The sequence below is a fragment of the Rhinatrema bivittatum genome, chromosome 5, assembly GCF_901001135.1.
Source record: "Rhinatrema bivittatum chromosome 5, aRhiBiv1.1, whole genome shotgun sequence".
Lineage (NCBI taxonomy): Eukaryota > Metazoa > Chordata > Amphibia > Gymnophiona > Rhinatrematidae > Rhinatrema > Rhinatrema bivittatum.
In genome coordinates, this window is record NC_042619.1 from 134390697 (window position 1) to 134417763 (window position 27067).

The following is a 27067-nucleotide window of genomic DNA, read 5'->3' on the forward strand; positions in this document are numbered from 1 at the left end:
CCTGGTACAGACATGGCCACAGGAGACTCTGTTATATGCCTTCCCACCGTGGACCCTATTGGGCGCGATCATCCACAAGATAGAACACCAGAGGAGACCAGTACTTCTAGTGGCCCCAGACTGACCAAGAAGACCGTGGTACGCAGACATGCAAAGACTGCTGACAGGGAACCCTCTGCTGCTAACTCCACACAGAGACCTGCTCCAACAGGGACCGATCCTCCACGAAGATCCAGCTCGATTCACCATTGAGAGGAAGAGCGGATACTCAGGGGTAGTAATTGACACCCTCCTCCAAGCACACAAGTTCTCCACATCCCTAACATACATAAGGATTTGGAGAATATTTGAAGCCTGGTGTGAGGACCGCGACATCATACCACGCTCAGTCAAAATTCCTACGATTTTGGAATTCCTGCAGAACGGCCTACAGAAGGGATTGTTCCTCAACTCCATCAAGGTACAGGTGGCCACATTGTCATGCTACGGAGCCAAGAGCGAGAACAACAGCATAGCCTCTCACCCGGATGTCTCCCGCTTCGTGAAAGGAGTCAAGCACATCCGACCACCCCTAAAGTGGCTGGTGCCTCTTTGGAACCTCAACCTGGTCCTAGATTTCCTAGCAGGAACCTCCTTCAGACCTCTCTGCGGCCTGTCTCTCCAACTATTAACATTGAAGACAGCCTTCCTGCTGGCAGTCTGTTCAGCCCATCGTATATCCAAGCTACAAGCACTGTCCTGCCGAGAGCCATTCCTCAGACTCACCCCGGGAACCATCCAGTTATGCACAGTTCCGTTGCTCCTCCCCAAATTGGTGTCTCGCTTCCATCTCAACCAAACCATCTTGCTACCATCGCCAAATGAGCATAAGAATTTGGAAGAGGCTCAAAGTCTACGCCACCTAAATGTCGGCAGACTCCTAGTCCGATACCTGGAAAGGTCGGAATCTGTACGAAAGACAGACTATCTATACGTCCTTCACAGCGGGAAGAAGCAAGGGGAAGCGGCCTTGCGAGCAACCATAGCCCGCTGGATCAAAGAAGTCATCAAGGCGGCCTACGTAGAAGCAGGCAAGCCACCGCCTTTACAAGTCAAGGCCCATTCTAGAGCCCAGGCAGTGTCCTGGGCGGAAACCAAGATGCTGTCACCCGCCGAGATCTGCAGGGTGGTGACATGGTCCTCCATCCTCACCTTCTCCAGGTTTTACCGCCTGGATGTTCAGGCTCGGGAGGACACAGCATTTGCAAGAGCAGTACTAAGTGGGTCACGAGCAGCCTCCCACCCGGTTCGGGAGTAGCTTTTATACATCCCATTGGTCCTGAGTCCATCTGCTACACGCTAGAAAATGGAGAAATTACTTACCTGATAATTTCGTTTTCCTTAGTGTAGACAGATAGACTCAGCATCCCACCCACGGCTGCCATTACTCTTGGAATTCTCGGGGGATATCCCCGGGAGCGAGTGATTCACGGATAAGCCATGCTTTCCTCCATCTAGGACACCCATCCTGCCGGGTGTCGACGTTTCTCGGTTGAGGACACTGGCGGTCTCCAGCTATAGCCAAATTCAACCAGCTCAAATTAATCAAGTTATCCAAGTTAAAAAGTTAATCAAGTTATTCAAATTATTCAGTCATACATATATCCACAATGCTTTTCGAGGAGAATATTGAAGAGCTGCACTTCCTGCAGGGGTATATGTACTAGGGCTGACGTCAGATTGAAATCTGATCTGTCTCCAACTGCTTTCAGGAGTACACTATACCTATTGGTCCTGAGTCCATCTGTCTACACTAAGGAAAACGAAATTATCTGGTAAGTAATTTCTCCATTTGTCAAAATTGGTACGAACGTGGAGGAAGAACTGGAACACTGGGAGAAAACGGGTGAGGTGGAGCAGTGGTGGGCCAAGTTAAAAAGAACTGTTACAAGGGCAAGAAATCTATATGTTAGAAAAGTAAATGAGTAAGAGGAAAAAGAAACCAATCTGGTTCTCTAAGGAGGTGGCTGAAACAACAAAGGCAAAAAGAATAGCGTTTAAGAAGTATAAAGGGTCCCAATAAAGGAACACAGGGAAGAATATCTGTTAAAAACTGAGGGAGATGAAGAAAGCAATAAGGAAAGCAAAAATTCAAGTTGAAGAAAGGATAGCCAAAGAGATAAAGTGAGGAGACAAAACATTTTTCAGATATATCAGTGAAAGAAAGGAGGTCAGAAGTGGTATAGTAAGATTGAAAGGTGACTAGGAGCAATGTGTAGAGAGTGACAAAGAAATGGCAGAAATATTAAACAAATCAAATAGTAAAGAAGACCCTGGAGATGGTTAATAAGACAGGAGATGGAGTAGACAAACTCCATTTACAGAAGAGAATGTATAGGAGGAGCTAGGCAAATTGAAAGTGGACAAGTCCATGGGGCAGGATGAGATATACCCCAGGATACTGAAAGAGCTCAGAGATGTGCTGGCGGGTCCACCGAAGGACCTGGTCAATAGATCCCTGAAACGGGAATGGTGCCACAAGATTGGAGAAGAGCGGTGGTGGTCCCGCTTCAAAAGAGTGGTAGCAGAGAGGAGGCCAGAAACTACAGACCAATTAGCCTGACCTTGGTAGTGGGAAAATTAATGGAGACTGCTAAAGGAAAGGATAGTGAACTATCTACAATCTGGTGGGTTGTTGGACCCAAGGCAGCATGGATTCACCAGGGGAAGGTCCTGTCAGACAAATCTAAATGTTTTTGATTGGATGATTAGAGAATTGGATCGAGGAAGAGCACTTGATGTAATCTACTTAGATTTCAGCAAAGCTTTTGATACGGTCCTGCATAAGAGGCTTGCGAATAAAATGAGAAGCTTGGGAGTTGGTGCCAAGGTAGTGGCGTGGATTACAAATTGGTTGACTGCTAGGAGTTAAGTGTAATAGTAAATTGAACCTACTCTGAAGAGAAAACAGTGTTAAATGGAGTGCCACAGGGTTCAGTTTTGGGTCTGGTTCTGTTCAATATCATTGTGATCGACATTGTAAAAGGGATAGAAGGTAAAATTTGTGTATTTGCAGATGTTACTAAGATCTGCAATAGAGTGGACACACCTGAATGAGTAGAGAGAATGAAAAGGGATTTAAGAAAGCTGGAAGAGTGGTCGAAGATTTGGCAGCTGGGATTCAATGCCAAGAAGTACAGAGAGATGCATCTGGGGTGCGGTAATCCCAAAAAGCTGTGTGTGATGGGGAGGGGTGAAAAACTGATGCCCACAGACTGAGAGAGGGATCTTGGGGTAATAATGTCCGGAGATCTGAAGATGGTGAAGCAGTGTGACAAGGCAATAGCTAAAGCCAGAGGAATGCTAGTCTGCATAGAGAGAGGAATAACCAGTAAGAAAAAGGTGATAATGCCCTTGTACAGGTCCTTGGTGAGGCCTCACTTGGAATATTGTGTTCAGTTCTGGAGTCCATATCTCAAAAGGTCAAAATCAGGATGGAGGCAGTCCAGAGAAGAAACACTAAAATGGTGTGGGGTATGTATGAGAAGACCCATGAGGAAAGGATCTGAATATGTATACCCTGGACAAGAAGAGGTGCAGGGGAGATATGATAGAAACCTTCAGATACCGGAAAGGTTTTAATGATGGACATTCGACAAACCTTTTCCGTTGGAAAAAAATCAATAGAACTAGGGGTTACAAAATGAAACTTAAGGGAAGACTTCTCGGAACGAACGTCAAGAAATATTTCTTTACAGAGAGGGTGGTGGATGCCTGCAATGCCCTTCCAAAGGAGGTGGTGAAAATGAAAACAGTGAAAGAAATCAAAAGGGAATGGGATAAACACTATGGACCCTAAAAGCTAGAGGATGGAAATAAAGAAAAGAATGCATGGGGGTAACTTGCTGGTGTAGTGGTTACTACCCTTAACCAATAAGCCTTCATACTCTTGATGCAACTTCATCATAGCTCTCTGCTTCAATGGCAGGGGGAAGAGGGGAATTGGATTTGAACAGCAACCAGTGAGGGCTTCGACTTTTATTACACTGGGCAACAAATTTTCACAAAAGTCATGTTACGGAAATGAAATTAGTCAATTCTTATAAATTTCCATGTGCTAAACACGAATGTGACTGTGAAAATGCAAAATTGGCTCTAGTTTTTTTGTAATATGCAATAATATAATTACATCTTTAACTGTATGCCAATAGTAGGAGACCTACGGTTAATACCGTTTGAAAAATGAAGTAATAGACTACGTCTTAGATTTCTTTGCTTGTCTCTTGTACACCTGTTCGGGAGCATCTCTGCGGAGTGTCCAGCAGTTGTCAGCCAGCATGAATATTTCAAATGCTCACCCTTTCTGCCTGGGCTTCATATAGTTCACTGCTGACGTCAGCATACTCAGCAGCAGCATGGCAGTAGAACTGCATTGCATCAGAAAATGATGTAATAAACTCTGGATGATGTGTGCATGATGTATTATGCCATATGATGCAATATTACATCGTTCTAGGCTTATTTACAGTCCTGGATAAATTTACATGACTAAACATAGAAAGTGAACTATATTAAATATCTTCAAAACGAGAGCCAATAAAAACTTTTCATGGTCATATTCGTGTTCAGCACATCAAGATACTACAGAGTAGGACCTTTTTAGGTCAGTAACACTTTCATTGTTGCCCAGTGTTACCTGGGGAAACAAGTATTGGGGTAATTTGCTGATGCAGCTGTTACTACCCTTAACCAATAAACTTGATACTTTGATGCAAATCCATCGTGGCTCTCTGCTTTCATGGCAAGGCGTAATGGGGAATTGGATTCAAACAGCAACCAATGAGGGCCCTGATTTTTACGGTCTGGGAAACTAATAAGCATTGGGGTAATCTACTACCATAAGCTTGCTGGGCAGACTGGATGGACCATTTGGTTCTTTTCTTCTGTCATTTCTATGTTTCTGTATCCCATAACGTTGTCTACTTTTAGTTGTGCCAATACCTTTAATACTATCTCCTCATTATATGGTAATCTGTTCATCCTACAGTTATCCTTATGCCATTTACTTTTGCCTTTGGTCAATCACCCTCGCCTTCTAGTTGAATACTAAGTAAAAGTATGTAAAGAGATCTGCTTTCTTCTGATCTTCTTCTTTACTAAACACATGATCCCCTTTAATTCTTATTAGTTCCATTTTGATCTTCCTCGTTTCACTTTTATATCTGAATAGAGTGTTTATCCCTTGCCTATACTGATTGACTAATATGCTTCTCCAATTAAGCCTTTGACAGACTAACTGCCCTTTGTCTTTCTTTGTTTCTCCTGGTAATTTTGCCTTCCCTTATCTGATTTCAAATTGCATTGTCTGAATGCAGTGGGTTGGGTTTGGTTTGGGGGTTTTTTTTTGGGGGGGCGGGCTTTTATTTATTCTCTACTATTTCAGTACATTATAGTGATCTCCCTCTTCTTGCTCTTGCTAACATTCTTGACATAAAGATTTGTTACCATTTCAGTAATCTTTTTCATTGCTAACCAGAGTTCATCCATATTTCTTAGAGCCACCTACTACTGACCAAGGCTTCCTTAATGTAATCATTCATTTTTGTATAAGTCTACTTGTTCTAGTATAGGTTGATTGTGATTCAGTATTTATATTGAATCACACAATACAGTGATCACTGGGTTCCAGTTTGTTCTTTAGCATAACCTCAGTGACACTATCTCCACTTGCCAGTTTCAGGTCCAGTGTCACCTCCCCATAAGTGGGCTCCTCAATTAGTCATTTTAAAAATACTTTTTGACTTGGTTTCCAGTTCAGTTTTTGTCAGCATGTTAGTGCTCGTATTTTATGGTCTCTTTATTCTGTGATGTTTGAAGGTTTGTCTGTGTTCTCCTCTGTAACTGAGGTAAAATATTCTGCTAGCATATAGCTTCTGTGTAGGGATCTATAGCAGCCTGGCTCATTCTGTTTTCCTAATAGTAGGCGTATTGGTGTTTTAGAGCCTGGTATAATATTTGCAGTGTCGCCTATTCATGGATAGGGTTGTTACTGAGTGCTTGCAGTTTGTGCTGTTTTGGTATAGGTGTTTTACTATATTGCATTGTAATTCAGTTTTTTGAGAGGATTTATTGTCTCTGTTTTCAGCATCAAATTAAAGATAGCACAACTTTTAAATGTCTACAATACTGCAAGTTTCCAGTATCCCCCTATTTCTAGATGATATTAAAGCTGGCACTCTCCAGTGTACATCTGGTAGATTTTAAGTTCTACCATTTACAGCACCTCTCCTCTGCATGCTATCCTTTGGATGATTTCTGGCATGACCATATCTACTACTTACTTTGTGATGGTTTTGTGTAGATTACACCTGCATTGATATTAGACCTTGGAGCAGGGCTAGTTCTTCCATTAGGCAAACTCTGCAGTCACCTAGAGTGTCAAACTTTTTGAAGCTGGCAAAATCTCACCATCACAAGGCTCAGAGGGATGCTATTTCAGAGCCAGTGTAACCAAATGAGAGCGCATTGAACTGGAGCCACTGCCACAGGTAGGAGGGAGAGCTGTGCTGGAGCTGCTGCCAATAGGTAAATTAAGAAGGGAGGGGCACATAACCAAAGGTTTGTCTAGGGTGCCAAAAGGCACCAGTCCTGCCTTTTAAGTTTCTTCAGGATAAGCCAAAATACTGTAATTCAGCTGCTCCTTTGTGTCTCATTGAAGTTTGTTTTGTCCCTAATCTAGAAAACTATTTCTCCCTTTTTTTTTCTTACCTATTTTATCCTTTCTATTAAAAAATTATGAGTATGTTCACCTCTTGATTATCACTGAACCAACTATAGCAATGGCTTCTAGGTCAAGCATTTTGTTGGATAAACTATTAGCATTTGTACATATGACTTTCCAAGCTGCTGTTCTTCCTCCCTCTGTATTTGCTTTCTGTTCCTTCCTAGGAATTACCCCAGTACTCCCACTACTACCTGACCTGCCCCCTTGGTCTTCACAATCCTCAGTTATTTAGTTTTCATCTGCTATTTTAAATTGTTTCAGAGCAGTCCTACCACAGGTTTCTGATAATCATCTGCATAAGAACATAAGAAATTGCAGCATCCTGTTTCCAACAGAGGCCAAACCAGGCCACAAGAACCTGACAATTACCCAGACACTAAGAAGATCCCATGCTACTGATGCAATTAATAGCAGTGGCTATTCCCTAAGCAAACTTGATTAATAGCCGTTAATGGACTTCTCCTCCAATAAGTTATCCAAACCTTAATTGAACCCAGCTACACTAACTGCACTAACCATAACATCTGGCAACAAATTTCAGAGCTTAATTGTGCGTTGAGTGAAAAAGAATTTTCTCCGATTAGTCTTAAGTGTGCTACTTGCTAACTTCATGGAATGCCCCCAAGTCCTTCTGTTATCCGAAAGTGAAAATAACTGATTCACATCTACTTTTTCCTTTTCTGTTTTCTTTCATGTATTGGCAATAGTGGCTAAATTGAGCTTTTAGAATCATTCCCAAGCATATTCCTGTAACATCTGGATGAACTTGTAGCTCATTGAATTCAAATATTGGCTTGATTAACTTGGGCAGTCATTCTTCCATGATAGTCAAAATAAGTTCCACTTGTATGTCTAATCCATGTCTGTAAAGCATGTGTAACAAAGGCATACTGAAAGAAGGATATTATTGCATGTATCCCAGGAAAAAGAAAAAGAAAATTGAACATTTTGATAATTTAGTTTGTTCTACTGCCAACTAATTATTTTTAAACGTGTGTAGTATGGCTGCTATTTTAAATTTTCCCTGCATTCAAGCAGTGCTAATTGACTTGCTTGCTGTAAAAGTTATGATGTTGCAATGTATCTTTTTATGAGTATCCTTTTTTACCTCTGAAGGAATAGCAGTAGAGTGCCAGCAGGAGAGATCACAGCTGCTGAACAGGGAAAAAGCCATACGGATGCTACGAGCAAAACTGTATGAACAATCTTTAGAGAAGGAACTGAGTCGCAGGCACAGTGCCAGAAAACTGCAGGCAAGTAAATCTTTTTTTTACCTTTGAAAGCTTTGAAGATAGCCATTTCATGTGCGGTGGATACATCCATACTCTGAACTTCCCAGGCAGGGCTAGAAGTAGTGTTTCTACCTTGAGTTCAGACATAGAATTAATGAGATTTTAGAGAGAAAAGCCTGAAATTGAACATTCTGCCAATTTTGACCTCTGCTAATCGGAGATAGTCACACAAGAAATAATGATTCAAAATAAATAAGAAAATTGCTGAGCTAGAAGGGAAGAAGTATAAAATTCTTAGAGCACCAGAAGTGGTGCTATTTGCTGGTGCGATATTAATCTATATGAACCAATTCTCTTGTGACATATTAGGAGTGCAGTACTGTAAATATCTAGGTATTTCCCACTGATCTTCAATTAGCATTACTGCTGCTTACAGAAATATAGATGCACCATTTATGCGTATAGATGGACAAGAGATGGCAGTTTGGGGTTTTTTTAATTTATGCATTTTCAAATCTTGATCAGAAATATAAGAACAGAGTTAGAAAACAAATAGTGAAACATCACAACAAGAAAATTAACATTGTCATATTCTTAATACAAGTCCTCAATCTGGGAACGATCCAGTCCCCAACCCAAAGAAATATATCAAAGAAAGGAGACAATAGACAAACAGCAGCCTTACTATTTATCTAAGGGGAACAACTAGTGTATTTACGAATAGAGATTACTGGCTGCACTAGGAGTTTTCCCTATCAAAAATTGAGTTAACTGAGAAGGATCATAAAATATGTATGAATTATTCTGATATTTAGTCATCCACTTGCATGGAAATTTCAAAAAGAAAACACCCCCAATTTGCTGAACCTGAAGTCGCAACAAAAGAAATAATCTTCTTTTTTGAGTCTCCCTCGAGACATCTGGAAAGACCCTAACTTTGCACTGAAGAAATAACTCTGATCTGAGATGGAAATAGTCTCATTAGCCAATCTTTGGGGGTCATTTATCAAAATTCAATAAGGCATTTTCGCATGCGTTTAAGGGCTTATCGCATGCGAAAAGCCCCGTTAACGCATGCAATAGGCCCTTACCGCATGGGAAAACGTGTTTAACGCATGCGATCGCACCATATCGTATGGTGCGATGCAATTCTCTCTCTCTCTCTCTCTCTCTCTCTCACACACTCTCTCACTCTCTCGTCTGGGACCATTAACAATGGCCCCCCGATGGTTGACTGCAGGAAATACAACAGGTCGGCATTTATCGCAGAATCTGAAAAGGGTATCGCAATTTGCGCTAACTTAGCTCTTCGCACAGGTAATTAGCACAAATTGCGATAAATGCTATATTAGCATAAAACACGCCCCTTTTGCTATCGCCTGCGGTACTTACCGCATTTTGATAAATCCAGGCCTTTATCTGGTTCAAGCATGAGAGTCACAATCTGTATCCGACATCTCCAACATAGTTGAAAGATCCACACTTAGTTCCCCTACTGGAATTAACGGTGTTATTCCCTCTCTTTGCATGTCCGATCTTTTAAACCTTGGCAAGTAAAATATTTTAGACACTGGAGGGATTGCATTCTCAGAGACCTGTAAAATCTCTATTAAATACCTCCTAAACATCTCCCAAGGAGGTATTAGGGGAACTTGAGGAAAACTAATAAATCTTAAGTTCCTATTTTTCAAACCATTTTTCAGGTTTTCAATTTTTGAAGCAGTGCTAGCATTTTCTTTAATCATAGCAGTCTGCGCCTGTTGAACAGTACGTACTTGATCTCTTATAGCTGAAAATTGTTGGTCCAACTCAGTTGTTGTGTTAGAGAGAACCAGGACGTTTTCCTCCAGGTCATTGCATTTTGAAATTACAGGAGAAAGCTGTTGTAGAATTGAACTCTGAAGATCTATAATGGCTTCCCAGATAGTCTCCAGTGAGAAAACTGAAGGTCTTTGGATGGCGGGTAACAATAAAGATGATCTCGACGAGGAAACTTCAATAGTGCTGCTCTCAGAGCCTCCCAGTCTTACATCTCGTACCATGCCCTTACCCGGCTGTCCACGATTTAAAAGTGGACTCGCAGCTTCCGCCGTTGCTTCGTCGTTCCTCGCAGGATTCGGCTCGCTTGTTCCCAGGTCTGATGACTCTTCCCCGACACTTGGGCAATTCTGACGACAGCTGGATTACAGGTATTCCCTTGGTGGGTCTCAGAGGTGACAAAGAGCCCGGGAGAGAGGGGAGCTCAAATTCCCCTCCCCCTCCCTCCAATGGCTGAGTCCTCGATGCTGGGCTGCTGCACAGGACGTGGGCGTCCATCGGGCCGGAGAAGGGAATCATCAGGGGGGCCGCAGGGAAAGGCCCCAGCCTTGGTTTCCTCTTTCTACCCATACGCCAGGTAATAACGAGAAGGAAATAATATTTTAAAGAAATGCCCGAGAGAGCCGACAGCACACTCCGTTTATCGATCCGCCATCTTGGATCCGCCCCCCATCGAGAGAGCAGTTATTTTAACAGTTACCCAAACCTTCACAAGTTAGAAATATTTAAACTAGTCTTTAATTTATGATTATTACATTGGCCATGAACCAAACTCACTGTTGGGTAAGATATCTGGATCTTAACTCTTGTAGCCCAGTAATTGTCCTCAAGCTAAGATGAAATTTTTCATAGGAAGGGGGAGGAAAAACACATTTCAAGACCCTATTCGTAAGAGACACTGTGCTTTCAAACTGCTCTGTAAAAATCAGTCCACATACAGTCTTGAGAGTTCCCAAGATTATACTTTACTTCCAAAATTAAAGCAGATCAGACTTCAAACAAAACTAGTATCTTTTTACACTTGGTCCAAAAGCATAGGCAGGAAATCATCAATACAAGTCATCTCTTACAGATGGTTAAGAGTGAACAGAAATTAGAGCTGTTTCCCAGTCTTGGTCCTACAAGATTATACAAAGAATACTACTTGTAGTATGTACCTGCCACCTTTTACCAACCCAAGATATCAGATCACAAGGAGAGTTACCTGGATAACTGTGCAACAGTTATTGATCAGGTTCTCGATACCAGATGAGTACCACTGCGGGAGGAGCAGGCATTTTTGGACTTGGGTGAAAAGCATCCCGTATCCTGGTAGTCTTTCAAACATCAGATGGGCTCACTTTGGCAAGTTGTAGGTTTAGACACCACACATGATGTAAGTGTGTTAACAAGAGAATCAAGCTTTCTAATGAGACCAGCTTTTATAGCCCTTCACTGTCTGAATCCATAGGCAAGCCTCTGGAGAGGAATTTCTCCAGCTTTCATTCTTAGAGGTCCTGCAGGTGCTCCTTACTCCTCTCCAGAATAAAGGCAAAAAAAAAAACCTCACTAGTCCTCTGGAATGTTTTTTCTTGGAAAGGAAACTGTACAATTATAGATCATTGTAGGGTGGGGATAGAGGCTGTGGGGATGAGAGGGGGATTAGCTAGGAGCATAGGTCTTTGTATGAAGGTGAAGGTGATGTATGTGTGTTGTGTGTGAGTGATATTAGGTGGGATGTTAGAGAGGGGGATGCAAGGAGGAACAGGACTGGAGCATGGTAGGGGCACCTCCTTCCTCTCCTCCCCACCCACTGCAATTCAAATCCTCCCTCCTTTGATTTTGGATTCTATCCCCCAGATCGGGTAACCTCCCTTCCTTTTTTCCTACCTCTCCCTTCTCTCCAGATTCTGAAACCCACTCCCCATCCCTTCCTACTCCCTACTCTCCTTCCTTCATCTCTCTCTCTCCTCTTACCCATCACAGATTCCTAATCTTCCCTATCTCCCATCTTCCTCATCCCTAGTCCTCTTTCCTTTTCATGCTCCTCCCACTTTCTCTTCATACCATTCCTATCCCCTTCACTTCTCCATCCCTATCTCTCCTCCCTGTACTGATACGTGAGATCACTTTTCTGCACCCAAGAAAAATAATATAAAATTATACTAATTGTAGTTTAAAACTACTTTATTTTTATAATGTTTGCCAATTTGCTTCTGAAGTTTTACATTTTTGCCTCAATAGAATCTACCCCTGAGTTGCCACAGGAAACTAGGGGCTCTGTACCTTAGACCTTCTGCTCCCTGTTGTCCAACCTTGGGGAAGGGGGGTGATAGTGAGCGACAGCACCAACAGTGTCTAAGGGCACCACAACCCTAAATCTGTCACTGTCTGTGAGCCAGATTAATGGTCATATTTCAGTTAGCCTAAAACAAAGACTAGTTTGCAGACCTCAAGGACTGAAGTTTGAGAACCCTAAAAGAATTAAAATGCCACAGAGGTTGTGCTGTAATGCCTGAGGACAAAGATCATTGGTATTATTGAACAAAGTGACTCTTGAATTCCCATTTGAGCTCCTGTCATCTTGAAAAATTGCATTCCCAATCTGTTTTATTAGCCTGCCAACTCGCCATTCTTAGTTGGATCTGAACTGGACAGGAGCTGAACAGGACAAACAAATACAAAATGTACAATACTGCCACAATTTAAGAGCAAGTGATAAGTCTTGAGGCACTACCGGTTACAGACTCGGTGATTGAGGATTGTGAGCCAATCTTCCCATTGATATGGGCAAAAGAATTATTTCAATATTTAGGAATCTGATTACATAGAGAACCAACGCAAATACCCTTAGTGAACTATCAATCTATGTTTAGGACCACTAAGAACATACTGTTGAAATAGAGAGGCTACTCTCTATCTTTGATGGGGAGGATTAGTGTATTTAAAATGGTTTTGTTATCAAAGTGGATCTACATGTTCCAGATGATCCCTCTATATTTATTTATTTATTTTTTTATTTATTGTTTTTGTTATACCGAGTTTCATGACTGGCATCACATCAACCCGGTTTACAATTAACAATGTGTGAAAAGCATAAGGTAACGTGATAACAATATTCCCAATAGAACTGTGAACTTTAAATACAGAGAATCAATTGAAGGGTGAGAAAGTTACAATAAAACAGGGAAAATTAACTTGGAGCTGGAAGAGGGGAGAGATTGAACAATGCAATATTTACATTTCAGCCAATTAGTGTAGTAGTATAGCGGAGTGAATAAATAAGCCTATGTGAATAAATGGGACAGTACATAAATATGAAACGGTAAAATAAGTAACCAAGAGAATAAATATGACACAGTAGTGAATGATAATAATATGATAAAAACTCCGCAGGTAATGATGTGCGTAAGTTTATGGTAGTTGGATTCTTATTTAGATCCAGTTATTGCATGCGAGTTTGTGTTGAAGAGTGGAGGTTTTATTCAAGGCTTGGAAATGCTTTTTTGAAAAGCCAAGTTTTTAGTCTTTTTCTAAATGTTAGAGAGCATGGTTCCTGTCTCAAATCCGGTGGGATAGAGTTCCAAAGAGATGGACCTGCTGAAGAGAAGGCTCTGAGACTCAAGGATTTATGTTGGAAGGTTTTGGCATTTGGAATTTGGAGTGACTCTTTGTAGTATTCCCTGATGGGTCTTGATAAGGCTCAATGGATGAAATTAGAACATCTCATATGGTAATATCTTTGGCATGCACACTGCCCTCATATTGCTTTCTCAGTGCTTATACAAGATTGGGGAAAGGGGGTGGTATTGGGATTACCCAATTTAAAGTATTATGTGATAGAATGTTTGCTGTGTGTTGCGTCCATTGGTCGCAGACGGCTGCGACCGCTCTGCCTTACCTCTTTTCTACCCTTTTCCTCCTCCTTGGGCAAGATGGCTGCCTCCGGTGCTGAAACCCTCAGTGTCTCCAACTCAGCATGGGTGTCCCAGTTCGCCATGCTCCATCCCGTGGCCTCCTAGGGTGCGCACACGCAAGTTTACTATGCTTAAGTTCACGTCATGGCAGGAACCTCGGGGGCGTTCCCACCGCATGAGGTCAATACCTCCAGGTATTTAAGCCTCCACTACGCTACCTACGTTGAGTTAGCAAGGACTTCGGTTTAGCTACTCTGACCGCTCTGAGCTGCTCGCTTAGATGCCTCACTACCCTCCGGGGAATCTCGCTCCTAACGAAGCTCTAGGCACCCGCTCCTCAGGGGCCTCTAGCTTCCACCAACCCTTCGGGGTTCCCACTAACTAGACAACCGCTCCTCAGGGGTCTCTCTCTATTTATTTCAGGATCTCCTGTGCTATCAGGTACTCGCTCCTTGAGGGCCTATCAGTCCAGTGTATCCTGCACCATGGACCTTCGGTCCCACCTTCTCCATTGTCAGGAAGACGCCACACTACATTCCTGTGAGTACCTCTATGATCCGGTTCTCCAACTCCACCCACCAGGCTTGGCGTTTCCTGCACTGCGGGTTCCTATCTACCTTGAACATCTGGGTGAGACTTCTACATCTGAGACTGTCTGAACGTATTGGCACCTTGCTGGACTTCAATGCCTTTCCGTCCTGCCTCATACCATCTACAGCAGTACAATAAAGCTGTCCACCTACAAGTGTCTGCTCTCTGAGTTTAGCCTATCGCTGTGGTTCCCCATGGGGCCCCTCTCTGTGGGAGGAGTCATCTCCACTGCGACTAAGGGTCCACACGATGCCACAAACACAACAGATTGCTAATTCCATGGACTCGGCTCAGCTCTCGGCCTTGCAGGCCATTCCTGGCCTAGCCCAGCAGATCACGGAACAAAAAAAGTCTTTGGAGAGCCTAGCTACTGCCTTCAATCAGTTACATGCTCAACTGAATTCTTCAGCAATTCTTTAAAAGAATTTCTGTCTCCAGTGGTGACCCTCAAGACCACTGTACCCTTATCCACACCTACCCACTTTACGGGTAAAGCCAAGATGTGTAGAGGGTTTGTTAATCAATGCAGCATGCATTTTTCATTACAGCCTACCCTCTTTCCCACTGAAGCTTCCAAGACCACCTACATCCTATTGTTTCTAGAGGGATGAGCCTTGGTTTGGGCTTCACCATTATGGGAACGTGAAGATCCTATCCTGAATGACCTACCAGGATTTCTAAAACTTTTTAAGTCTGTCTTTGATAACCCGGCTCGCCAGACTGTCGTTGGATCTGCTTTGCTCAATCTCCAGCAAGGTAATAAGCCGCTCACAGACTTTGTGATTGAGTTCAAGACTTTAGCATCCAAACTACATTGGGACACTGGATGTCTACGTGCCATATTCATGGAGGGCCTCAACTCTCACTTAAAGGACGAATTAGTGGCTCGTGATTTGCCTGATACCCTTGAGTCCCTGATGGAACTGGCTGGGAGAATTGACCACCATATCTGAGACCAAACTCAAGAGGCTAAGAGTCCACGAAAGTCCACGGTGGGGGCTATCCGTCCTAAACCAGTGCCTATTGCTTCCAGCCTACCGTCTGCTTCCTTAGAAGAGGAAGAGCCTATGCAACTAGGCTGAAGCCATTTAACTTCCAAGGAGAGACGTTTTCGCAAACCCATGGGGTTAATCATGTATTGTGGCCAATCGGGTCACGCCGTACAAACCTGTCCCATCTGTCCGGAAACTGACAGGCCTAGGATGCAGTAGGACTTCTCCTGGGCCTCACCTCTCCTACTCCTCCATTATCCTTACCAGTATCTCTGCTCTGCAGAGGCCTTGAATTTCAGACTCTCGCTCTCATTGATTCCGGTGCCGGAGGTAATTTTATTTTGAAGCGCTTAGTTGAACATCTACGGATTCCTACCACACCAATAGCTAAGCCTTTGCTATTGTCCTCTAGCCATGGAGAACCACTTCCTGGAGAAGTTTCATTGACTACCCAGGCCATTGGCCTGCGCACTGGAGCTTTACACTCCGAATCCATCTCATTTCTTGTATTGGAAAAGGCCATGCATCCAGTGGTACTTGGGCTGCCTTGGCTTCAAGATCATATGCCTCAATTTGATTGGGCCATGTTGGAACTGTCCCGGTGGGGCCTGACTGTCACTGCCGGTGCCTCGCGGAGGTTTCACCGCTCATTTGCATGCCCACTACACCGTTACCTGGCTTACCTCCACAATACGCCTCCTTCCAGGATGTTTTCTCAAAACAAGCAGCAGATGTACTTCCACCGCACAGAGTATTTGACTGCACCATAAATCTGAAGCCTAATTCAGAACCTCCCAAAGGAAGAGTTTACCCTCTTTCAGTAGCTGAGACTAAAGCCATGTCCACCTACATACAAGAGAACATGCGGAAGGGATTCATCACACCCTCCAAATCTCCTGCTGGTGCAGGCTTCTTTTTTGTAGGGAAGAAAGATGGCACCTTACGCCCCTGCATCAATTACAGGGGTCTGAATGAGATTACCATCAAGGACAGGTACCCCCTGCCCTTAATTTCTGAACTGTTCGATAGGCTCCAAGGAGCCAAGATATTCTCCAAATTAGACCTTAAAGGAGCTTACAACTTGGTGTATATTCGTGAAGGAGACGAATGGAAGACTGCTTTTAACACCCGCGATGGACACTTCGAATATCTCGTCATGCCCTTCGGTTTGAGTAATGCACCTGCAGTCTTTCAAAATATGATGAACGACATCTTATGGGACTTACTTTATCAATGCGTAGTAGTATATCTCGATGATATATTGATCTTCTCTCAAGATCTGCAAACTCATCAGGAGGATGTCAAGAACATTTTAAGATGCCTGCGTGAGTACCACCTATACGCAAAGCTTGAAAAGTGCAAATTCCACAAGGAGTCTGTACCCTTCCTGGGATACATTGTTTCTAAGAACGGGTTTCAGATGGACACCAAGAAATTAGAAAGTATCCGGGACTGGCTCCAACCTACAGGCCTGAAGGCACTGTGCCGCTTCTTGGGCTTTACCAATTACTATCGATCCTTTATTAAAAACTACTCTTCATTGACAGTCCCTCTAACTGCTATGACCAAGAAGGGAGCCAATCCTGCCAATTGGTCTCCAGAAGCCATATCAGCCTTTCTGACACTCAAAGAGGCTTTTCAAAAGAAGCCATGCCTCCACCATCCTGACCCACATCATCCATTCATCGTTGAGGTCGATGCATCAGACGTTGGTATGGGAGCGGTTTTAAGCCAGTATAGCGAGTCTAAAGTGCTCCATCCTTGCTCCTTCTTCTCAAGGTGGTTCTCGCCTGCCGAAAGAAATTATGGAATCGGAAACAAAGAGCTACTCGCAATCAAGCTGGCCTTTGAAGAGTGGTGTTCTTTGCTGGAAGGCGCACAACACCAAATAGTAGTGTACACCGATCACAAGAATTTGGAGTACCTCAGACATGCTCAACGACTCAATCATCATCAAGCAAGATGGTCCCTGTTCTTTAACAGATTTGACTTCCTTCTGAAGTATCGTCCGGGAGAGAAGAACACTCGGGCTGATGCCTTGTCACGATCCTTCTCCCCTCAGGATGTGCCAGATGAACCCCGTCACATCATTGACCCCGGAAGAGTGGTTCTTGCAGCCACTCATGCGGTACCCGTCGGGAAGACGGTGGTGGCCAGAAATCTAAGGAAGAAGCTGTTGAACTAGGGGCACGATTCTCGTCTGGCCGGCCATCTGGAACAGTCGTACCCTAGCTATGTTACAACTGTACTATTGGTGGCCAACCATGAAAAAGGACGTACAAGCTTATGTGGGTTCCTGTGCTGTCTGTGGCAAGTAAAAACCACCAGCCGGACGTCCTTGGGGGTTGTTACAACCTCTACCATTGCCGGATGAACCCTGGCACATTTTGTAGCGTTACCAGGATTGCCTCTTCTATGGAGTTAGCAAAACACATCTTCCGCCTTCATAGGATGCCTAAGCATATCCTATCCGACAGAGGAGTACAATTTACTGCAAAGTTTTGGAGAGCTTTATGTCAAAAATGTGACATCGCCTTGGACTTAACCTCTGCTTACCATCCTCAGTCTAACGGTCAGATGGAGAGAATGAATAGAACACTGAAACAATTTCTGCGATTCTATGTCAATTCAAGGCAGAACGATTGGGCTGAATTGCTGCCTTGGGCAGAATTTGCTATCAACTCGCATCCTGCTACTTCTACGGGGTCTTCTCCCTTCCAGCTCATCTATGGATGACAACCTCTGCCTCCTCTGCCAATTCCATTATCAGTGGTTTCTCCTGTCGCACAGACTACTGCAGCAGAGCTATCTCAACTTTGGAAGCAAACGAAGGAGCTACTCCTCAAGGCAGGACAGAAAGCAAAAAGAACCTACGATGCTCATCATCGAAAGGCACCACAGTTTCAGCCTGGAGACAAAGTCTGGTTTAGTACCAAGTATCTTCGCCTAAAACTTCCTTCAGCACATTTTGCTCCTCGCTATGTTGGACCCTTTGCTATCCTTTGGCGATTAGGGAATCTGACATACAGTTTGAAACTACATCCATCAATGAAGATACACAATGTATTCCATATGTCTCTGTTAAAACCATTGATGCTCTCCAAATTCTCCAAAATGACCCCAGAACCAACTAGTCTGGACACTGAGGATGACATCTAATATGCCGTGGATGACATCTTGGATATCCGTAAGAGAGGCAAGACATGGGAGTATCTACCTTGAACATCTGGGTGAGACTTCTACATCTGAGACTGTCTGAACGTATTGGCACCTTGCCGGACTTCAGTGCTTTCCTTCCTGCCTCATACCATCTATCTACAGCAGTACAATAAAGCTTTCCACCTACAAGTGTCTGCTCTCTGAGTTTAACCTATCGCTGTGGTTCCCCATGGGGCTCCTCCCCATGGGAGGAATCATCTACACTGCGACTAAGGGTCCAAACAATGCCACAATTGGGCACGATTGGGCCCAAATGATGCCAACCAATTCAGCCAATGACACAACGCTGTGTCATTTTGGTAATGAGTTGATGCAATCAATTTATATGCTGACGTTGATGGAAAGAGAATTGCTGGCCCCCTTGGATCCTAAGTTTATTTTACATGGGTCCCTTACCTTCATCCCATCTCATTTAAGTCGGTGCAACTGATCATACCACTAATTCAAGCATGGCATTGGTTTAATGGAGTGCTCCATTTAAATTATAAAATTTCTCTTTTTTTTTAGCTTGGGTTGGGAATAAATTGTTTATGCCTAGATTACAAACGGGACCATTTACTGAATGGGCAGGGGGATATTAAATGGATTTTCTATGTTAGATGAAACAGGTAATGTGATGTTTTTTGAAATATTACAACACTTACAATGTTGCCAATAAGCATTTTTATGCATTTTTAGAAGTGTGCCACTATATCATGTCTCTGCCACTCTCAGAGCTACATGGTGAAAAATGAGAGTTAATATTAAACATTTTTGACCTGGCAGATCTGAGTTGACAAATGATTTCCTATTTTTACAAATTATTTAAGAAATATGATAACCCATGGTCTTATGAGAACATCGTAAGAGATTGGAATGTGGAGTTGGATATTGGGATAAACGATAGGTTTTTGTCTCAGTGTCTCGCTAGAATTAGATCTCTCACTTCCAATGTGCTATTGCGGGAGACTCAGTTCAAGTTTCTTACAAAATATATTGGGCAAAAGCATACCTGCCACCGGAAAGTGGTACAGTCTGCTGTGTGTATGAAATGTGGCAGGGAAGAGGGCACTTTGGGGCATCAATTTTAGACATGTCAATATACTGTGTCTTTTTGTAAGGGAGTCCAAACTTATGTGCTTAACAAACAAGAAACATTCCTGTTTCATAATCTCTCTGACTACCCTTTCCAGAACAGATGTTAGGATCTGATGCAGGAAAGTTATGCTTTTAGCAAAAAAAAAGTGATTTTGCAAAATTGGTTAATGCCTGCCCCACAAACTATAACACAATTGCATGATTCGACCCATCAACTTTGTGTTACGGGAAAATATGTAGAAATGGATACTTCAAAACGGAAACAGGAGTATATCAAGATAAGGGACATGTACATTCAGGCGCTGCCTCATAGAGGTTGTAGTCTGATGCTGAATGATATTACTTTTCTGTGATGGGGTGAAAGGAAACAGAAGTGGGAAAACTGGCTGCTTAGTGGTGTTAAAGTGGATGTGACACATGAGAAGAGGGGAAGGGAGGGGGTTTGGGTTAGGCTTGTTATTCATATTGGCTATAACTGTTGACAAATTGTACTGACTTGAACTGGGCGGGCTGCAGAGTCCAAATACTGACCAGTAAGATTGATTTGAAACCAATGTTGTGTTTTGTAAAATTTTAATAATAATAAAAAGATTTAAACATAAGAGCAAGTGAATTATCTCAAGGTAAACATTTAATAAGACATTAGCAATTCATGGTGATTGACCTGATATTCATTTATTGTGTGCAATGAAACATCTGCAGAATCGAACAATTGATTTTTGTTTTCATGAGCACAGGTAGGAACTCGAGCTCAGTCTGAACGGATTCGCACTTATAATTTCACCCAAGACAGAATCACAGATCACAGAATCTCTTATGAAGTTCGCAATATCAAGGTAATTATAATAGATGCACCTCATCCAAATAAGGGTTTTTTCTATTGGCATCCTGAGTAACATTTTTTGCATTCTGTCCTGTCTATGTTGGAGGGTGTTAGAGAAACAAGAGTATGTTTGGGCATTTTAAGCTACAAAGAGATCATTTGAGGGATTTGATCTCACTCTGAATTATTTCTATACCTTACTTTTTGATGAGGATTTGTAAGTTGAACTTTGGCTTAGTATAAATATAATAAATTTATAAGAACTAAATATGAAGGAGTTGCTCATTACATAACTTTTATTTTCATACACACTGAGTGAGGAGAGGTGTTTTTCTGTAATTCACACTGCTTACCAATAGAAACCCTTCCTGTTATAGCGGAGCAGTGAGAATACATCTTAGAAGCAATAAACACCTTTATTTTTCGAGTGTGTGGAGGTATCATTTAGTTTGAAAAGACTTTGGGGGGGGGGGGGGGGGGAGGGCCTTCCAGTCTTCTGTATCGAGTGTCACATGTATGATTTTTTACTCACCGGTGATAGATTGTATGTGTGCACCTGGTACAAAGAGTCCAATCTCTGGAGGCTAGAGTACCAGTCCTGGAGGAACTGAGGCAGACAGAGAGGTATATAGATGAAACTGTAAGGGTCATAGTAGCTAAATCCCAACTCCAGTCTGGCACCCCTGATGCTGCCTTGGAGGAGGAAGGTCTCCTGGACAGAGAGCATCATCCTGGTGTAGAAGGAAGTGATCCTGTAGCAAGGATGTGCTCTCCAGGTGATGCATTATCCTCTCGCACCAAGGATATCTCCCCCAGGGCTACTGCCCAGGAGGAAAGGGTTAGATCAGCCATCATAACCGGTAATTTGATTATTAGGAATGTGGATGGCTGGTGGACATGAGGACTGCCTGGTAACATGCCTTCCTGGTGCGAAGGTGGTGGACTGCATGCATCTCCTAGATAGGATTTTAGACAGTGCTGGGGAGGAGCTGGCTGTTGTGGTACATGTGGGTGCCAACAACATAGGAAAATGTGGGAGGGAGGATTTGGAAACCAAATTTAGACTTTTAGGTAGAAAGATGAAATCCCTAACCTCCAGGGTAGCATTCTCTGAAATGCTCTTGTTCCACGTGCAGGTCCCCAGAGGCAAGCAGAGCTCTGGAGACTCAATGCCGTGGATGAGACTTTGGTGCAAGAAAGAGGGATTCAGTTTTGTAAGAAAATGGGCAACCTTTTGGGGAAAAGGGAATCTTTTCCGAAGGGATGAACTCCACCTTAACCAAGGTGGAACCAGGCTGCTGGCGCTAACCTTTAAAAAGGAGATAAAGCAGCTTTTAAACTAGAAAAAAGGGGAAAGCCGACAGTTGCTATCCCAACAGAGAGGTTCTAATTACAGCAAAAGTAGTCCATGTGTCTATAAGTAAAGAATCACCTAAGCTAACAGATTCCAAATTATCCCTGTCATCTGAAAAGCAGGTTGTTAATATAAACAACAAATGCACTTTGAAATGTCTGAATGCCAATGCCAGAAGTCTAAGATGGAAGAGTTAGAGTGAATAGCTTCTCAGAAGCATGGTGGAAGGAGGATAACCAGTGGGACAGTGGGTACAAATTATATTGCAATGATAGGGAAGAGCAACTTGGTGTGTAGGGGGGGGGGGGGGCACTTTATGTCCAGGATAGCATAGAGTCCAATAGGATAAACATCCTGCAAGAGACTAAATTCACAATAGAATCTTAATGGGTGAGAAATCTCATGTGTGTTGGGTAAGAATATAACAATAGGAGTATATTACCGTCCACCTGGCCAAAATAAGATGGACGATGAAATGCTAAGAAAAATTAGGGAAGCAACCCAAATTGGTAGTGCAGTAATAGTGGGAGATTTTAATTATCCCAATATTGACTGGGTAAATGTAATGTCAGGACATGCTAGAGAGAGAAAGTTCTTGGATGGAATAAATGACAACTTTATGGAGCAATTGGTTCAGTAACCAACAAGAGAGGAATCTATTTTAGGTCTAATTCTTGGTGGAGCGCAGGATTTGGTGAGAAAGGTAATGGAGGTGGGGCCCCTTGGCAATAGGGATCATAAGAACATAAGAAATTGCCATGCTGGGTCATGCTGAGTCAGACCAGGCCACAAGAACCTGGCAATTACCCAAACACTAAGAAGATCCCATGCTACTGATGCAATTAACAGCAGTGGCTATTCCCTAAGCAAACTTGATTAATAGCCGTTTATGGACTTCTCCAAGAACTCATCCAAAACTTTTTTGAACCTAGCTACACTAACTGCACTAACCACATCCTCCGGCAACAAATTCCAGAGCTTTATTGTACGTTAAATGAAAAAGAATTTTCTCCGATTAGTCTTAAATGTGCTACGTGCTAACTTCATGGAATGCCCCCTAGTCCTTCTATTATTTGAAAATGTAAATAACCAAGTCACATCTACTCGTTCAAGACCTCTCATGATCTTAAAGACCTCTATCATAACCCCCCTCAGCCGTCTCTTCTTCAAGCTATACAGTCCTAACCTCTTCAGCTTTTCCTCATAGGGGAGCTGTTCCATCCCCTTTATCATTTTAGTTGCCCTTCTCTGTACCTTCTCCTGTCCATATTTGGCTTTTGAAGGGAATAGTGGCAGGCTGATGTCACTGCAGGAGTATATATACTGTGATGTCCACTTTACTCCGTCTCCATCTGCTGGTAAAGGTGCATAACCCACTGGTTCTGAATTCATCTGTGTGGTCTAAAGAAAAGGAAATTATCAGGTAAGTAGTAATTTCTCAATCTTCCTGGCAGCAGATAAGTTGTGTCCAAAGCAAATGCATAAAACCATCAAATCATCTTATACAGAAGAAACACACATTCAGATAACTCGTATTTTTCTTCCTTTAAAAAAAAAAGTTCCCAAATATCAAAGAAAATCTTATCTAAAACAAATTACCTGGGAATAGATAAGTATGAAATAATTTCATTGATCCTTTATATTATATAATTTGTTTTACAGTTGTAAAAGGAGAAAATCATTCTCACTTTATTGGAGATGAAGCAAAATATTTTGAGTAAAGATTTGCGACTACAAATGCAGACATCCACTAAACTAATTGTGATTTTAAAAAAATAGTTTATATTTTATAGAGTGAAAATATAGCTAATGAAATTTCAAATCTTTTAGGATCAGATTTGGAGGTTCAAGGTTTGTGTGTGTGGAAGAATTCAAGTTTTTCTGATTAAACTGTTATTCTAAAGATAGCACTCATGCATGGCTGCTGATTTCCTACACTGTTCTTCTTGGCAGGAGTTTCTGTGTGGTGAGAAGCTACTGGATGAACTGATCGACAACTTGCTGCAATTGGCAGATACCGAGATGCTTCTTGAGCTTGTAGAAAACAGCATCAGTGCTGAAAAACAGAACTGATATAAAGCTTGTCCTGCCTCCACTATCAAAACCAATGCTTATAAATAATTGTTACAGTATTTCTAGGTGTTTGCTTTGTGCACTTTTGAAATACTGCACAGCACATACAAAGCACTATTTTATTTGGAGCTGGTCAATGGCTCTGTGGTACTGCAATGTAGAAAATCAAGACCCTGCTCCTGGTACACAGGCCGGTGGGAGAAGTGGGGGGGCTGAGCATGCTGTGATTACAGTACCCTGAGGACTCTCAGCTATTGCACAACAGCAACATCTTCTGGCTAGGCTCATAGTGTACATGTATTGGGTTCTGAAGGTAACTGTGGTCGCTGGTCAAAGGAATGTTAATGCAGTAGGTGGCATATGATAGGAAAAAGAAGGGGTGAGGAAATGGTGATGTACAGTACCTTGTAAAAGTCTTAACACCTATTTATTTTAACATTCTGCTGTCTAAAAAAAATACAAATCAAAATGCATGAAAGTAGGAGTTTGTTTCACTAATGTACACAATTATAGAAATATTTATAAAGTAATCAAGAATTAAAAAAAAAAAACAGAAGACTTGATTACGTGTCTTCACACTGCTTAGATCAAATCTTGGTGAAAACCCTTTTTGCAGCAGTAATAGCCATGAGTCATTTAGGATGAGTATCTACCAATTTTGCACAGTAGAGTGATGCAGTTTTTGTCCTTTCGTTGTGGCAGATCTCTTGTTCTTTCAGGTTGGCTGGAGATTATCTGTAGACTGCAGGCTTCAAGTTTTGCCACAGATTTTCTGTTGGATTCAGGTCTGGGTTATGACTGGGTCACTCTAGAACATTGCGTTCTTCTTGCTGAGCCACTACATTGTTGCTTTAGCTTTGTGCTTAGGAGCCATTGTCCTCCTGAAAAGCAAATCTTTTCCTCTGTCCCAGGTCTTTCACAGTGTAGAACATGTTTTTCTCCAGGATCTGCCTGTAGTTTGCACCATCCATCTTTCCCTCTATCTTCACAAATCTCCCTGTGGGGATGCTTCTACAAAGCATCCCCACAACATAATGCTGCCACCATCGTGCCTTATAGGGATGGTGTTAGCAGAGAGTATTCCTCAATGCTATCCTACTGATTCCTGTTGTAAATGTCTTACTTTATCCCTGTCATAAATGGAATAGGACATTATGGAGACATCACTTAGACTTCAGCACCATGAGTACCATGAGACACCGTTACTTGACATCTCTGTCCAAACATCAGTCTGCTGCCTCTAAGGGTAATTGTTGATTAATGCCCAGTCTATTTTGAAAAAAGGCCCAATTATTTTTTATTTATTAATTGATAAATCCAACTGTCTCTATTCCAGAATCTTGATTGGTTGAATCGGACAGTTCTGCTCAGCCAGCTTTGTGTATCAGATTGTTTGATTTCACAATCATGTCCCAATAGGTGGGGCGAAGAACTTTTAATAATTTTAAGCGCTGTTTTGATTTTAAATAGATTGACTGTAGCCTTGCAGCACCATATAAGGGCCTGCTTTTAATATCCAAGTTCAATATTTGCTTATTTTATTATCCCTCTTGCTTTATGGCATCTAATTCATTTCCTATTATTGAACGTTTAACAAACTTAAAAATTAAATTAAAATCTACCATTGTACTATGAGACTTTATATATGAATGGGAATGGATGTCCTGGCTAGCCCAGGGATCTCCACCTTCCTAGAAGATTCCCTGGATAATATTCCAACTAGAGCTACTTTGCTTGTTTCCTTTTCTTTAAAACAAGATAAGGATTGGGTCCTTTATAAATATTTTCAGTGTAAAGATTTTCTTTTTTGTGACCAAAAAATCCAGATCTTTCCTGATGTTTCTCAGAATACTCAAGTCCATAGGAAACAGTTTCTTTTCTCTTAAGCAAAGGGTTCTAGATAGTGGAGCAAAGTTTTTTCTTAAATTCCCATGCAAATGTTTAGTAACCTATCAGAATAATAAATTTGTTTTCCTTGACCCATTACACTTAAATCACTTCATATAAGACATTGGAGAATTTGTAATACATAGCATGATAAGCAGGTGGTTATGCTGTACAGTCTAAAAAGCTGATTGCCTCATAGTTCTGATTTATTTTTTTTTTACACTTCTACTCCTCAGTGTAGGCTAGTAGTTTGGAATTTTCTTAGGCTCAGTATTGGGAGTATTAATGTTTGTATTGTTATTAATTTCTCTTATTTCTTGTTTTATTTCATTGCATAAATGATAGAAACTGAAAAATACAAAAAATTTAAAAAAATTATATATGGATGTGAAACCTTTACTGCCTCCCTATGAAAGATTTTAAAGGCTATACTTGCTTTAGGATGGAATCAACAGATTAAAGGACCCACCCATAAGTTGTGACATTTATAGGATTTAATTTTTGTGAATCCCTAGTTTGTTACCTCTGGTACTTGTAGAACAAAGGTTGAAAATGTTCTTTAGTCTGACCACTTCTTAATTTTTTGTCAGATGTGCATTGTATATTCTTTGCCAAAAAAGAGTGATGATCGGATACAATTTAACAAATGTAGTCATAGAGACCCTAACATGTTTTAGGGTACATATTTTGTCTAAACTTAATTATTTTAATCCATCTAATGTTGTTGATGCTGTCGATACATTGCACCAACCACTCTCCTCTATTTTTTGATGATCTTGCACCCTTGAAGTTAATTACGATTCGATGGCGATATATTTTCCCCTGATTTATTCCTATCTTGTGTAATGTGAAAAAAACCTTTGCAGGTTAGAATGATGTTGGCATAAACCAGCTCTGATTGTAATGCTGATAAATATGTTGAGTTGGTTAGATATAGGCAGCTTGTTGATGTAGCAAAAAAGTATGTTTTCTTTGCTAAAATTGTTAAAGCAGGAGGGAATCCTCGAACTGTTTCATGCTGTAAAAAAAAAAAAGTTAACACCTCCATCATCTGAGATGGATCCACAGATTTTTATAGCAAGAGATAGGTAAGAACCAATTTTCCTGCTAATTTTCGTTCCTGTAGTACCACAAATCAATTTTGCCTCCCTGCCAGCAAATGGAGACAGAGAAAGTTTCACTGACACTGTACATAACCCAGTGTGCCACCTGAAGTCCCTCAGTATTTCTCTGTCTCCAGCAGATGAGACAAAACACTGCAGTTCTGCAGTCAGGAGACTGTTTTGGATTTATGAGCCTTCCTCCCAGGGGGTTTGTGGGTCCTTCCCTGTCTGATCGAGGT

General features: G+C 41.9%; 1 protein-coding gene across 6 annotated transcripts in view; it reads left to right on the forward strand.

The window, feature by feature from the left end:
- The window catches only part of MTRF1 (mitochondrial translation release factor 1), a 107059-nt gene extending 82629 nt beyond the window's left edge, over window positions 1-24430 (forward strand). For all 6 annotated transcript variants that reach the window (XM_029602958.1, XM_029602959.1, XM_029602956.1 and 3 more), the window contains 3 exons: window positions 7880-8016; window positions 20326-20424; window positions 23719-24430. In XM_029602958.1, the coding sequence (XP_029458818.1) occupies window positions 7880-8016; window positions 20326-20424; window positions 23719-23838 (356 nt within the window). In that variant the 3' untranslated portion in view covers window positions 23839-24430. The remainder of the gene's footprint in view (window positions 1-7879; window positions 8017-20325; window positions 20425-23718) is intronic.
- Window positions 24431-27067: the final 2637 nt, after the last annotated feature.